The following is a 15,356-nucleotide window of genomic DNA, read 5'->3' as shown; positions in this document are numbered from 1 at the left end:
CGTCCCGCTAGTTGACAGTCGTGCGCCAGCCATTCACCAGCCTTGCCGCCACAGATCGTAGCGCAGCACCAGATTATTTCATCAACTTCTTCTCCAGTGTTTCTAAGTGATCACCAAGCTGGGAATGTCTTCCTTTATATAAGAACGGACTTTCACCACTGTTCATCACTAAAGAGCTGCCAATTCCCTTACAATATAAGACCTAAACATAATAGGACGTTTTCCTGTCATTAATCTATGTAACAATATCGTTCTGGTAACGGAAATTGAAAACAAAATGCAACTCTTATCGACAAATTGTTTTAATGGAGTTCACGAATGACATTTATTTCAAATAAATACTGACGCTGCCGCATGAATCGGACCAGTTCTGAAATAGAACAAAAGCAACATGGTGAATTAAGGAGGACACATTGCTAAAACTGTCAGACTGACGCCTTGAGCATGGAAGTTGATTTCTTCTGTGACGCCACACTCATCAATATCAGTAGGTGACCATCTTGAACAAACACCACAACTTAAATCAAGGAGGGTTAGGGGCAGTATGGACTAACGCTTAGTCCCTGCAGAAACCATATTTATGGTCTCTGGTCCCTGGATATAAATAAACAATTTATAGTAATAAATAAACGAATTTAAATTGAAAAGGAGCCCTGGTGAGTTGGGGCCTGTGGACATCTAGACTTGTCTCATTTAGGGCTTTAGCATTGGGAGAAGGCTTCATTAAGTTGGATAACTTGTGCCAGGTCCTTTTCTTCCATGAATAAAATATGTTTAAATCAAATCATTGCAGGGAGGGCTAGGCTGTAGGGAAAATAATGTGGTTCAGGCACTGTGAGACAGACTAGGAGGGCTAGGCTGTAGGGAAAATAATGTGGTTCAGGCACTGTGAGACAGACTAGGAGGGCTAGGCTGTAGGGAAAATAATGTGGTTCAGGCACTGTGAGACAGACTAGGAGGGCTAGGCTGTAGGGAAAATAATGTGGTGTGAGACAGGCTAGGCTGTGAGGTAAATAATGTGGTTCAGGCACTGTGAGACAGACTAGGAGGGCTAGGCTGTAGAGAAAATAATGTGGTTCAGGCACTGTGAGACAGACTAGGAGGGCTAGGCTGTAGGGAAAATAATGTGGTTCAGGCACTGTGAGACAGACTAGGAGGGCTAGGCTGTAAGGAAAATAATGTGGTTCAGGCACTGTGAGACAGACTAGGAGGGCTAGGCTGTAGGGAAAATAATGTGGTTCAGGCACTGTGAGACAGACTAGGAGGGCTAGGCTGTAGGGAAAATAATGTGGTTCAGGCACTGTGAGACAGACCAGGAGGGCTAGGCTGTAGGGAAAATAATGTGGTTCAGGCACTGTGAGATAGACTAGGGGCATTCCGATGGGGTAATGTTGGGACATCCTCAACCGGGATGCAACCACCACCGGTCAACCGCCACTCGAATATGTCACTGTTTCCGGTCTGATGCACTGTGTCAAGGGACGTAACTCCGACTGTCGGACTGGGAATCCATGTCGGAGATGTGTTTTGTGCTATAATGTCACGTGGTGTCTAGGAGTGCCAGCGCAACGGAACCGGTATTAATCCCCAGAAGTAAACGTAGCCGCACGCACAGGGGCGTGTCACGCTTAGAAACAGCGTTAGAAAGACATATAGGTACATAGACCCTACCCTAGTACTATATAAAAGGAAAGGGATGTAACGACGGAACCACCCCCTCCTCAATCAAAGTTAGATTTCACCACGTAAACTATATTTAAGGCCCCGTCGAGGCCTACGGATCGAAAGCGAGATGATTTCCCTACAAAATGAGCTATAAATGGTCACAATCGGATCATTATATCAAAAGTTATACGCCACGACTCACCGAAAACAGCTACCTCCGCAATTCCAAGCCAAAATCATGGATCACCCAAGACAGCGAAAACTCACCTTTTAAATTCGTTTATTAAGTCCAGCCACGTTGATAGCACCTATGTAGGGCTAGATTCGATCGGCAGCGGCATTCCACGGGTCTAAAAACTTATTGCAACATCTACAAATCATTTCCTCGACAGTAAGCAGACACTTTCTCCAAAACCATCGGCAATCATACTCACTTGTCGGCCATAAAAGTACTTTACGTGGTGAAATCTAACTTAGATTGAGGAGGGGGTGGTTCCGCCGTTACATCCCTTTCATTTTATATAGTACTAGGGTAGGGTCTATGTACCTATATGTCTTTCTAACGCTGTTTCTAAGCGTGACACGCCCCTGTGGCCGCACGCTGTACAAGAGGCCAATTACTATTATCATTATTATTATATTTCCGTTCACAAGTAGTAATCATAAGAAAGATGTTTCCACTTAATGCACGTGCATATTTAAAACCTGACGGCCACAATCAGGAGAATTATTTGTTTTTGGTTTTGTATGACGTCGTATTGAGCAATATTCCAGCTATGAATGGACCAGACAAACCAGTGACTGGCATCATGAGCATCGATGGAATACGACGACATGGCCTGGCGACAATCATTGCTCTCGATAATCGAGTCTGGACCAGACAATCCAGTGATCAACAGCATAAGCATCGATCTACGTAATTGGATACGACATATGTCAACCAATTCAGCGACCCTGACCACCCGATCCCGTTAGTCACCTCTTACGACAAACATCGGTTACTGAAGATCAATTCTATCCTGGATCTTCAGGGTGTAGACAAGCATGGGTTACTGTAGATCAATTCAAACCCGGATCATCAGGGTGTAGACAAGCATTGGTTACTGAAGATCAATTCAAACCCGGATCTTCACGGGTGTAGACAAGCATTGGTTACTGAAGATCAATTCTAACCCGGATCTGCACGGGTGTAGACAAGCATTGGTTACTGAAGATCTATTCTATCCTGGGTCTGCACGGGTGTAGGCAAGCATGGGTTAGTGAAGATCAATTCTATCCAGGATCTTCACGGGTGTAGACAAGCATCGGTTACTGAAGATCAATTCTAACCCGGAACTTCACGGGTTGTGCCTTTATAGCTTGCATTGAGCTGCAATATTTAACGTCACTGAATAACACCGCTTATACCAGATATTTTCCATCAACCGTCCTTTGTGATCATCAGTTGTGTCGCAATGCGATTATGACCCCTGATTGCTGGCGATGCCAGAGTTGGCTACTCACGCGGTGCTTGTGATGCCGTTCTGTGTTACTCCCTGGAAACTCAGGTACGACCCGTCCCTCATAGACCACGTGACCAGCCCGCCGGCGTCGGTCACAGCTCCTGATTGGATAGCAGCCAAACACAGTTGGGAGTTCTGGTGACAAAATACAGTGAGTGAGTGAGTATGGTATTACGCCGCATTTAGCAATGTTTCAGCAATATCACGGCGGGGGACACCAAGACTTGGCTTCACACATTGTACCCATGTTGGGAATCTAACCCGCGCCTTCGGCGTGACGAGCGAACGCTTTACCCACTTAGCTACCGCTCTGCCCCACGACAAAAACAGATAGGCTACGTTAGATAGTGTACTTGTGTGCTATAGTCGGACGTGTATGTGTTAAAGGCTTCAGTCAGCAATATTCCAGCTATATGAAGGAGGTCTGGACCAGACGATCCAGTGATTGACATCATGAACATAAAACAATGTGGGCAATTGAAATGAATCATCAAGGTTAGTAAACCTGACCACCTGATCCCGTTACGCGCCTTTTACGACAAGCATGACGGATCAACGCCATGGAATGTTACTGGAGTAAAGTCTTACTGCTGTATAATCTCTAAATCCAAACAGAGTTCCAGGTTTAGACGCACAGCCGGCCGGACACGTGGCACTGCAGAATACATCACACCAGTTAGTCCCATCTTTAGTACGAAATGTTTACGGTTTCTACCAAATTCCTAAGAACGTTGCTGCAAGGCTAGTAAGAATCCAGTGATGTACCCACTCACCAAACCATTCACCCAGAAAAGGTGAAAAATAAAAATAATAAAAAAAGGAAAGGAAAAATAACAATGATAACAATAATAACAAGAACAAAAATACCAACAAGAATGAGTGAGTGAGTGAGTTGAGTTTTACGCCACCTTTAGCAACATTCCAGCAACATCTCGACAGGGGACACCAGAAATGGGCTTCACACATTGTACCCATCTTTGCATATATATATATATATATATATATATATACGCACAAAATGTCCAAAATAGTACAGGTGTTCAGTCATAAATATCACATAGATAAGTAAAAACAGAATGCCTTTTTCTCCAACATGTTTCGTTCTTTACTCTTCGGGGAGATTGTAGCGGTTACAGTATGACGTCATTACATATATATTGTGACGTCACAATAGGGACTATATATATATATATACCTATCTATCTATCTATTATATATATATATTATATATATATTTACTCTGTGCATTGACACAGCATGAACTTGTTGAAGGAGCACGAATCAGTCGTATAAAGACTAAATAGAAGCTGTTATTCATAAACCGTGCCATGTTTTCATCATGTACATAATCATAATGCGCTAACATCACACCAAGGCGTGTTCAAAGTGGTACATTATAGGTGCGCTTCAACCTAAACAGAACTTCACACGTAAATACTGACCCACAAGCAACGCCGATAGGCCCCGTACATATCTGGAAAGTAGACGTACAGTCCACGGCCGGAACCTCTTTGTACACTGAAAACACAAGACGTACTGTTAGCCTGGTTGTGAGGGTACACTGAGAACCCCTCAACCTCGGGGGTGGTGACGAGCTGTGGATTCACTTATAGTCCCGTGTGTTTCCTTGATAGGCCGGGTGGTGACGAGCTGTGGATTGAGTTACAGTCCCGTGTGTTTCCTTGATAGGCCGGGTGGTGACGAGCTGTGGATTCAGTTACAGTCCCGTGTGTTTCCTTGATAGGCCGGGTGGTGACGAGCTGTGGATTCAGTTACAGTCCCGTGTGTTTCCTTGATAGGCCGGGTGGTGACGAGCTGTGGATTCAGTTACAATCCCGTGTATTTTCTTGATAGGCCGGGTGGTGACGAGCTGTGGATTCAGTTACAGTCCCGTGTGTTTCCTTGATAGGCCGGGTGGTGACGAGCTGTGGATTCAGTTACAATCCCGTGTGTTTCCTTGATAGGCCGGGTGGTGACGAGCTGTGGATTCAGTTACAGTCCCGTGTGTTTCCTTGATAGGCCGGGTGGTGACGAGCTGTGGATTCAGTTACAGTCCCATGTGTGTTTCCTTGATAGGCCGGGTGGTGACGAGCTGTGGATTGAGTTACAGTCCCGTGTGTTTCCTTGATAGGCCGGGTGGTGACGAGCTGTGGATTCAGTTACAGTCCCGTGTGTTTCCTTTGATAGGCCGGGTGGTGACGAGCTGTGGATTCAGTTACAATCCCGTGTGTTTCCTTGATAGGCCGGGTGGTGACGAGCTGTGGATTCAGTTACAGTCCCGTGTGTTTCCTTGATAGGCCGGGTGGTGACGAGCTGTGGATTCAGTTACAGTCCCGTGTGTTTCCTTGATAGGCCGGGTGGTGACGAGCTGTGGATTCAGTTACAATCCCGTGTGTTTCCTTGATAGGCCGGGTGGTGACGAGCTGTGGATTCAGTTACAGTCCCGTGTGTTTCCTTGATAGGCCGGGTGGTGACGAGCTGTGGATTCAGTTACAATCCCGTGTGTTTCCTTGATAGGCCGGGTGGTGACGAGCTGTGGATTCAGTTACAATCCCGTGTGTTTCCTTGATAGGCCGGGTGGTGACGAGCTGTGGATTCAGTTACAGTCCCGTGTGTTTCCTTGATAGGCCGGGTGGTGACGAGCTGTGGATTCAGTTACAGTCCCGTGTGTTTCCTTGATAGGCCGGGTGGTGACGAGCTGTGGATTCAGTTACAGTCCCGTGTGTTTCCTTGATAGGCCGGGTGGTGACGAGCTGTGGATTCAGTTACAGTCCCGTGTGTTTCCTTGATAGGCCGGGTGGTGACGAGCTGTGGATTCAGTTACAGTCCCGTGTGTTTTCTTGATAGGCCGGGTGGTGACGAGCTGTGGATTCAGTTACAGTCCCGTGTGTTTCCTTGATAGGCCGGGTGGTGACGAGCTGTGGATTCAGTTACAGTCCCGTGTGTTTCCTTGATAGGCCGGGTGGTGACGAGCTGTGGATTCAGTTACAGTCCCGTGTGTTTCCTTGATAGGCCGGGTGGTGACGAGCTGTGGATTCAGTTACAGTCCCGTGTGTTTCCTTGATAGGCCGGGTGGTGACGAGCTGTGGATTCAGTTACAGTCCCGTGTGTTTCCTTGATAGGCCGGGTGGTGACGAGCTGTGGATTCAGTTACAGTCCCGTGTGTTTCCTTGATAGGCCGGGTGGTGACGAGCTGTGGATTCAGTTACAATCCCGTGTGTTTCCTTGATAGGCCGGGTGGTGACGAGCTGTGGATTCAGTTACAATCCCGTGTGTTTCCTTGATAGGCCGGGTGGTGACGAGCTGTGGATTCAGTTACAATCCCGTGTGTTTCCTTGATAGGCCGGGTGGTGACGAGCTGTGGATTCACTTATAGTCCCATGTGTTTTCTTGATAGGCCGGGTGGTGACGAGCTGTGGATTCAGTTACAGTCCCGTGTGTTTCCTTGATAGGCCGGGTGGTGACGAGCTGTGGATTCAGTTACAGTCCCGTGTGTTTCCTTGATAGGCCGGGTGGTGACGAGCTGTGGATTCAGTTACAGTCCCGTGTGTTTCCTTGATAGGCCGGGTGGTGACGAGCTGTGGATTCAGTTACAATCCCGTGTGTTTCCTTGATAGGCCGGGTGGTGACGAGCTGTGGATTCAGTTACAGTCCCGTGTGTTTCCTTGATAGGCCGGGTGGTGACGAGCTGTGGATTCAGTTACAGTCCCGTGTGTTTCCTTGATAGGCCGGGTGGTGACGAGCTGTGGATTCAGTTACAATCCCGTGTGTTTCCTTGATAGGCCGGGTGGTGACGAGCTGTGGATTCAGTTACAATCCCGTGTGTTTCCTTGATAGGCCGGGTGGTGACGAGCTGTGGATTCAGTTACAATCCCGTGTGTTTCCTTGATAGGCCGGGTGGTGACGAGCTGTGGATTCAGTTACAGTCCCGTGTGTTTCCTTGATAGGCCGGGTGGTGACGAGCTGTGGATTCAGTTACAATCCCGTGTGTTTCCTTGATAGGCCGGGTGGTGACGAGCTGTGGATTCAGTTACAGTCCCGTGTGTTTCCTTGATAGGCCGGGTGGTGACGAGCTGTGGATTCAGTTACAGTCCCGTGTGTTTCCTTGATAGGCCGGGTGGTGACGAGCTGTGGATTCAGTTACAGTCCCGTGTGTGTTTCCTTGATAGGCCGGGTGGTGACGAGCTGTGGATTCAGTTACAGTCCCGTGTGTTTCCTTGATAGGCCGGGTGGTGACGAGCTGTGGATTCAGTTACAGTCCCGTGTGTTTCCTTGATAGGCCGGGTGGTGACGAGCTGTGGATTCAGTTACAGTCCCGTGTGTTTCCTTGATAGGCCGGGTGGTGACGAGCTGTGGATTCAGTTACAGTCCCGTGTGTTTCCTTGATAGGCCGGGTGGTGACGAGCTGTGGATTCAGTTACAATCCCGTGTGTTTCCTTGATAGGCCGGGTGGTGACGAGCTGTGGATTCAGTTACAGTCCCGTGTGTTTCCTTGATAGGCCGGGTGGTGACGAGCTGTGGATTCAGTTACAGTCCCGTGTGTTTCCTTGATAGGCCGGGTGGTGACGAGCTGTGGATTCAGTTACAGTCCCGTGTGTTTCCTTGATAGGCCGGGTGGTGACGAGCTGTGGATTCAGTTACAGTCCCGTGTGTTTCCTTGATAGGCCGGGTGGTGACGAGCTGTGGATTCAGTTACAGTCCGTGTGTTTCCTTGATAGGCCGGGTGGTGACGAGCTGTGGATTCAGTTACAGTCCCGTGTGATTTCCTTGATAGGCCGGGTGGTGACGAGCTGTGGATTCAGTTACAGTCCCGTGTGTTTCCCTTGATAGGCCGGGTGGTGACGAGCTGTGGATTCAGTTACAGTCCCGTGTGTTTCCTTGATAGGCCGGGTGGTGACGAGCTGTGGATTCAGTTACAGTCCCGTGTGTTTCCTTGATAGGCCGGGTGGTGACGAGCTGTGGATTCAGTTACAGTCCCGTGTGTTTCCTTGATAGGCCGGGTGGTGACGAGCTGTGGATTCAGTTACAGTCCCGTGTGTTTCCTTGATAGGCCGGGTGGTGACGAGCTGTGGATTCAGTTACAGTCCCGTGTGTTTCCTTGATAGGCCGGGTGGTGACGAGCTGTGGATTCAGTTACAGTCCCGTGTGTTTCCTTGATAGGCCGGGTGGTGACGAGCTGTGGATTCAGTTACAGTCCCGTGTGTTTCCTTGATAGGCCGGGTGGTGACGAGCTGTGGATTCAGTTACAGTCCCGTGTGTTTCCTTGATAGGCCGGGTGGTGACGAGCTGTGGATTCAGTTACAGTCCCGTGTGTTTCCTTGATAGGCCGGGTGGTGACGAGCTGTGGATTCAGTTACAATCCCGTGTGTTTCCTTGATAGGCCGGGTGGTGACGAGCTGTGGATTCAGTTACAGTCCCGTGTGTTTCCTTGATAGGCTGTGGGTACAATCCCGTGGAGCCGGTGGTGACGAGCTGTGGATTCAGTTACAGTCCCGTGTGTTTCCTTGATAGGCCGGGTGGTGACGAGCTGTGGATTCAGTTACAGTCCCGTGTGTTTCCTTGATAGGCCGGGTGGTGACGAGCTGTGGATTCAGTTACAGTCCCGTGTGTTTCCTTGATAGGCCGGGTGGTGACGAGCTGTGGATTCAGTTACAGTCCCGTGTGTTTCCTTGATAGGCCGGGTGGTGACGAGCTGTGGATTCAGTTACAGTCCGTGTGTTTCCTTGATAGGCCGGGTGGTGACGAGCTGTGGATTCAGTTACAGTCCCGTGTGTTTCCTTGATAGGCCGGGTGGTGACGAGCTGTGGATTCAGTTACAATCCCGTGTGTTTCCTTGATAGGCCGGGTGGTGACGAGCTGTGGATTCAGTTACAGTCCCGTGTGTTTCCTTGATAGGCCGGGTGGTGACGAGCTGTGGATTCAGTTACAGTCCCGTGTGTTTCCTTGATAGGCCGGGTGGTGACGAGCTGTGGATTCAGTTACAGTCCCGTGTGTTTCCTTGATAGGCCGGGTGGTGACGAGCTGTGGATTCAGTTACAGTCCCGTGTGTTTCCTTGATAGGCCGGGTGGTGACGAGCTGTGGATTCAGTTACAATCCCGTGTGTTTCCCTTGATAGGCCGGGTGGTGACGAGCTGTGGATTCAGTTACAGTCCAGTCCCGTGTGTTTCCTTGATAGGCCGGGTGGTGACGAGCTGTGGATTCAGTTACAGTCCCGTGTGTTTCCTTGATAGGCCGGGTGGTGACGAGCTGTGGATTCAGTTACAGTCCCGTGTGTTTCCTTGATAGGCCGGGTGGTGACGAGCTGTGGATTCAGTTACAGTCCCGTGTGTTTCCTTGATAGGCCGGGTGGTGACGAGCTGTGGATTCAGTTACAGTCCCGTGTGTTTCCTTGATAGGCCGGGTGGTGACGAGCTGTGGATTCAGTTACAATCCCGTGTGTTTCCTTGATAGGCCGGGTGGTGACGAGCTGTGGATTCAGTTACAATCCCGTGTGTTTCCTTGATAGGCCGGGTGGTGACGAGCTGTGGATTCAGTTACAATCCCGTGTGTTTCCTTGATAGGCCGGGTGGTGACGAGCTGTGGATTCAGTTACAATCCCGTGTGTTTCCTTGATAGGCCGGGTGGTGACGAGCTGTGGATTCAGTTACAATCCCGTGTGTTTTCTTGATAGGCCGGGTGGTGACGAGCTGTGGATTCAGTTACAGTCCCGTGTGTTTCCTTGATAGGCCGGGTGGTGACGAGCTGTGGATTCAGTTACAGTCCCGTGTGTTTCCCTTGATAGGCCGGGTGGTGACGAGCTGTGGATTCAGTTACAATCCCGTGTGTGTTTCCTTGATAGGCCGGGTGGTGACGAGCTGTGGATTCAGTTACAGTCCCGTGTGTTTCCTTGATAGGCCGGGTGGTGACGAGCTGTGGATTCAGTTACAGTCCCGTGTGTTTCCTTGATAGGCCGGGTGGTGACGAGCTGTGGATTCACTTATAGTCCCGTGTGTTTTCTTGATAGGCCGGGTGGTGACGAGCTGTGGATTCAGTTTCAGCCTCGTCTGTTTCCGTTATAGTTACAGCATCGTGTGTTTCCGTGATAGGCCGGGTGGTGACGAGCTGTGGATTCAGTTACAGCAAAAAAGAACTTGAGAGACGTATATTTCTATATAAGTTCAAGTCGACAACTAACCTGAATTACCCGTCGAATCAGGTCCCGAGGTTCTCGCAATCTTAAACCACCCTCCCTCCCTTGATTTTCATGAGCTAATTTGATTGGCTACTTTACTTGGTCAAACGTACCAATCAGAATGCGAGTGTGATAAACCTGCCTCTTTGTTGGTTTGGCAATATCGACAACAGGGGGCCAGTCCGTTTGATTTTGATCCAGTTTGCGAGAAATTCAACATTGAAAAACTGGCTGGCACACGGAAGAAACAGCTCGATATTTTATGGAAAGGGTGTCTTTATGTCGATTACAACTATCTGTTGTTTTGATTACTGGGGGCACGAGTTTCCCCTTCCCTCGTGTCGACATTTGATGGGTGGGTAAAATGTTGAAGAAAATCAGGGGTGGGGAAATTGTGTGATTACAGGAATAGATCAAGGGGTTGTGTACGTATACCGAAGTGTGAGCGAGTGAGTTTAGTTTTACGCCACACTCAGCAATATTCCAGCTGTATGGCAGCGGTCTGTAAATAATCGAGTCTGGACCAGACAATCCAGTGATCAACAGCATGAGCATCGATCTGCGCAATTGGGAACCGATGACATGTGTCAATCAAGTCAGCGAGCCTGACCACCTGATCCCGTTAGTCGCCTCTTACGGCAAGCATGGGTTACTGAAGATCAATTCTAACCCGGACCTTCACGGGTATTACCGGAGTGTTAGGCCTGAGGGTATAAAGTGGGTGTGGGCGTGGGTGTGATTGTGGGCAGGTGGTGTAGGCGTGGGTGTGGGCATGGGTGTGGGTGTGGGTGTGGGTGTGGGTGTTGTTGCAGGTACGGAAATGTGGGTGAGGTAAAAGAACTACTGACTAACGTATCAGTAATATGACAAAGGTATGGAGAGGTGCGGCAATAAGTCCGATGATACAGCCACGTTCACTACAGCAATGGCACCGTCTTGCGCCTCACACCTACATCACCGCTAGTACCCACCTATTGCCTTCTCGGATGTTGTGGAAATGTTGTTCTTCCCCATGCATATGTACACGCCGGCGTCCTTATCCTGTGTAGCCGGGGTCACCCCCGTTATCACCAAGTTCCCTCCAACGTTGATGTAACGTGGGTCAGTCTTGTCGATCGACGCGTCCAGTTTGGACCACGTGGTACTTGGGGCAGGGTCTCCTGTGCTCTTGCAGTCAAGGGCTACAACGGGCGTGGTCGTCAGCGAGGTACTCTTAGGGGTCAGCGTCACTGTGACATTGCCTGCGAAGGAAGACATAGGTTTTATAAGGACGGGGCTCTTGGTTTCTCTTTTGTTACTACTGACTGACTGACTGAGTTTAGTTTTACGCCGCTTTTAGCAATATTCCAGCAATATCACGGCGGGCTTTTGTTACTAGACACTTTCAGAACTGTAACTTTACGACAAATATACAACGTTATCAAACCAATGTCTAAAGACATCCTGTTCTTTGAGATACGAGTATGCTAAACATTGTACAGTAGCTCTCCGCGTACAGTAGCTCTATCTTCAATATCCATATATGTACGTTACCTCTGTGCACACATTAATTCTTTGTGTAACAAACTTGCTGAGTGCGGCGTAAAACTCAACTCACTCAAAACACTCACTCACTCTTTGTGTAACAATGCACCAAGTGTAACAAATTGCATCTATGGATAGTCAGTAATTGGTAGTGGTGTGCTATATTTAGACTTGTGCTATATGTAAACAAAGCTCTGGAAGGTACTACCGAGTACAACAACCTATGGGCTTTTCTACTATATTCCGACCCAGGGAGCTGTAGATCCTGGAGTCGTTTCCTTAGGTATGCAAGGGGAGTTAACTCTCTCCTCTCACATCCCCTTTTCAATAAGCCCAGCAGTTGTGTGGAGATCACTCTAAAGCTGGAAACTCAGCCTATTTTGAAAATTAGCACACTGTTGCCGTGAGATGAATATTACTATCATTGTCTTTATTGCTATAATAACTGCTTATGTCTGATTCTGCCTTTGTGTAGATACTGCCACTCTTTGTAGTACTGGGGCGGTAGGGTAGCCTAGTGGTTAAAGCGTTTGCTCGTCACGCCGAAGAACCGGGTTCGATTCCCCACATGGATACAATGTGTGAAGCCCATTTCCGGTGTCCCCCGCCGTGATGTTGCTGGAATATTGCTAATAGCGGCGTAAAACCATACTCACTCACATTTTAGTACTGCCTCTGTGATGCCCTTTGTTGTGGTTTACATTAACTTGAAAACTTGGTTCATTTTAGAGTACAATCATTTTTGTTGGTTGTTAGGTTCTCACCAAGTTCTTTTACTACTCCAAATCCATAAACATCCATATTGAAGAGAAAATCAAAGCTCCGATCTTGCCCTATCGTTTACGAAATATAGTAGGAAACCCAAAAGGATGTAGAGATATCTATGACATACTCATAAATGGTACATCTAGAAAACCTTTAACATATCGAAACAAGTGGCAAAAAGAACTTAATGAGTCTATTGACGATAACATATGGGAAACGATAGAAAAAACAACCTTTAAATCGTATAATAGTGTAAAACACGCGTGCTTTCAATACAGCATACTGCATAGGTTTCTGCCAACAAATAATTTGCTAACAAAAATGAAATATAAAGATTCCAACACATGCACATTTTGCAAATCCGAGAAAGAATCAATTCTACATCTATTTTGTGACTGTAAAGTCATAAAAACTATTTGGAAGAAAATAGAAGAATGGATATTCGAAAAAACAGGGTCAAATGTTATCTTTTCAAAGAAAAATATTATTTTAGGATATTGTGAAAAGAGAAACCATGTTCTGAATTTGATAATAACAGTAGTGAAATATAATATATACAAACTGAAACAAAGAGATAAAACACCAAATTTGAACTACATTATAGGAGACGTAAAGACAACATATTATGCTGAACGTTTTAACGCCTATTCAAATTGCAAATATGACAGCTTCACAAAATTTTGGTCACTATGTCACAATCTGTTCTGCTAATCTAGCGCTATATATAATGTGCTGCTATTATATTTTCAAGTACCTATTCATTTCTACCTGAATGCACATTTGCCTGTAAATCGACTTTGTATATTTTGCGAATCGTGTTTATACCAACCCGTTATGTAATGAACTGTATGACCCGGATGTATGGAGATTCAAAAAAAAAGATAAAAAAAAATTTCTTTTACGGAATGATTTCCGGTTAACTACCGTTAGTATCAGCACGTGACACATGTAAGTAACACTTTGTAATCTTTGTACAATATCTCGCAATGTGAATACTTTATAGTGGAAAATGCCTCACTATGTATATTCTTTCCCGACGTATATTACTATCGAAATAAATTCTTTTCTATGTTATGTACCATTGGCTAAAGGACCATTCTGTTTAAAGTACCATTGTAAGTAAGGAACTGTTCTGTCTAATTGTAAGTAGAGAGCCATTCTGTCTAGAGAACCATTGTAAGTAAAGAACCATTCTGTCTTAAGTACCATTGTCAGTAAAGAACCATTCTGTGTAATGCACCATTGTAAGTAAAGAACCATTCTGTCTTAAGTACCATTGTAAGTAAAGATTCATTCTGTCTTAAGTACCATTGTCAGTAAAGAAGCATTCTGTTTAAAGTACATGTGAAGGAAAGAACCTTCTGTCTTAAGTACCATTGTCAGTAAAGAACCATTCTGCGTAAAGCACCATTTTAAGTAAAGAAGCATTCTGTCTAAAGTAAAGTTGCAAGCAAAGAACCATTCTGTCTAAAACACCATTGTAAGTAAAGAACCATTCTGTATTAAGTACCATTGTCAGTAAAGAAGCATTCTGTGTAAAGCAACATTCTAGGTAAAGAGCCATTCTGTCTAAAGCACATTGTAAGTAAAGAACCATTTTGTCTAAAGCAACATTGTAAGTAAAGAACCATTCTTGTACGTAAAGAACTGCCATGTAAACTAACGCTGTAAGTAAAGTACCAATGTAGCTTTAAAGTTCATTCACTCACTCACTTGATGTCCGCCAGAGATTGCTCACAAACTGCTGAAAGCGGCTTTAAAGTCAACTCACTGACTTGTACGCAAGGGGCGACTCACAAACCGCTCACCCACTCACTCACTCAGCCAGTGCAGGCCAGAGATTACCCACCAACTGTTGAGAGCGTCTTTAAAGTCAACTCACTAACGCTTTCATTTAATGTATTTTAGGCCTTACTCACTAACGATCTGCAGCCTCGCTTTGGTTTGGGCGACGCCGTAGTCGTTGCGAGCTATGCAGGTGTACACGCCTTCGTTCTCGTTGTCAGCACTGGTGATGGTGATGGAGCTGTCGGGGTTGCGTACGACGTTGAACCTGGGGTGGGGGTCATTCTGGAACAACAAAATACTGATAGGTCAAACGTTCTGCGTATGGGAAAATCTTTGAAAGTCTGTATCTGGTGCCAAATCGGGTGGCTTGAAAGTAAACGATTAAGTATCAGTCATGTCTGGGGGCTGCTGGTGCCGTACCGGGTGGGTCCGATGGTGGAGACGTTGTAACGGGCATGTGGGTGTGGTGTTGAGGGAGCGGTGGGTGGGCCACGGTGGGATGTGGGTGGGCATGTCTAATGGAGGAATCTTTACAAGAATGTATGAACTGAAGGATGGTTTAGAGGATTTATTCTTAACATACTGGCAGTTGGTGTGGAAGCGGCTTATTTGGTGGTGTGTGGCTTAATGGATTGGGTGATGACTGTGAAAATGGCTTAACGGATGGGTTGTGACTATACAGATGGGTGGTCGGTGTAGAAATGGCTTAACGGATGGGGTGGTGGGTACGGAAATTGCTTAACGGGTGGGTTGCTGGCAGTGTAAATGGATTAACGGTGGAGTATGGCTAAATTTGGCTTAATTGGTGGAGTATGGCCTAATGGAATGGGGGGTTGCATTAGAAAGGCTTAACCGATGAGGCGGTGGGTGTGGAAACGGGGCGGGGTTCTGGGCACTGCTGGCAGTGTAATTCGAATAACGGATGGGGTGGTGGGTGTTG

At 47.0% G+C, this 15,356-nt stretch overlaps 1 protein-coding gene across 1 annotated transcript in view; it reads right to left on the bottom strand.

Annotated features, from left to right (window-relative positions):
• Positions 1–286: 286 nt before the first annotated feature.
• LOC124285114 (hemicentin-1-like) overlaps positions 287–15,356 on the bottom strand; it is a 44,352-nt gene continuing 29,282 nt past the window's right edge. Inside the window, exons 12-17 of the mRNA XM_046721266.1 lie at positions 14,548–14,698; positions 11,311–11,580; positions 4,610–4,685; positions 3,756–3,822; positions 3,169–3,302; positions 287–370 (exon numbers count right to left, since the gene is read on the bottom strand). Coding sequence (XP_046577222.1) covers positions 331–370; positions 3,169–3,302; positions 3,756–3,822; positions 4,610–4,685; positions 11,311–11,580; positions 14,548–14,698 — 738 coding nt within the window. The 3' untranslated portion in view covers positions 287–330. The remainder of the gene's footprint in view (positions 371–3,168; positions 3,303–3,755; positions 3,823–4,609; positions 4,686–11,310; positions 11,581–14,547; positions 14,699–15,356) is intronic.

This window comes from Haliotis rubra, unplaced genomic scaffold (assembly GCF_003918875.1).
Source record: "Haliotis rubra isolate DU_JTF1 unplaced genomic scaffold, ASM391887v1 Scf353, whole genome shotgun sequence".
NCBI lineage: Eukaryota > Metazoa > Mollusca > Gastropoda > Lepetellida > Haliotidae > Haliotis > Haliotis rubra.
Note: the sequence above shows the minus strand (reverse complement) of the source record. Positions and strands in the feature narration are given on the sequence as shown.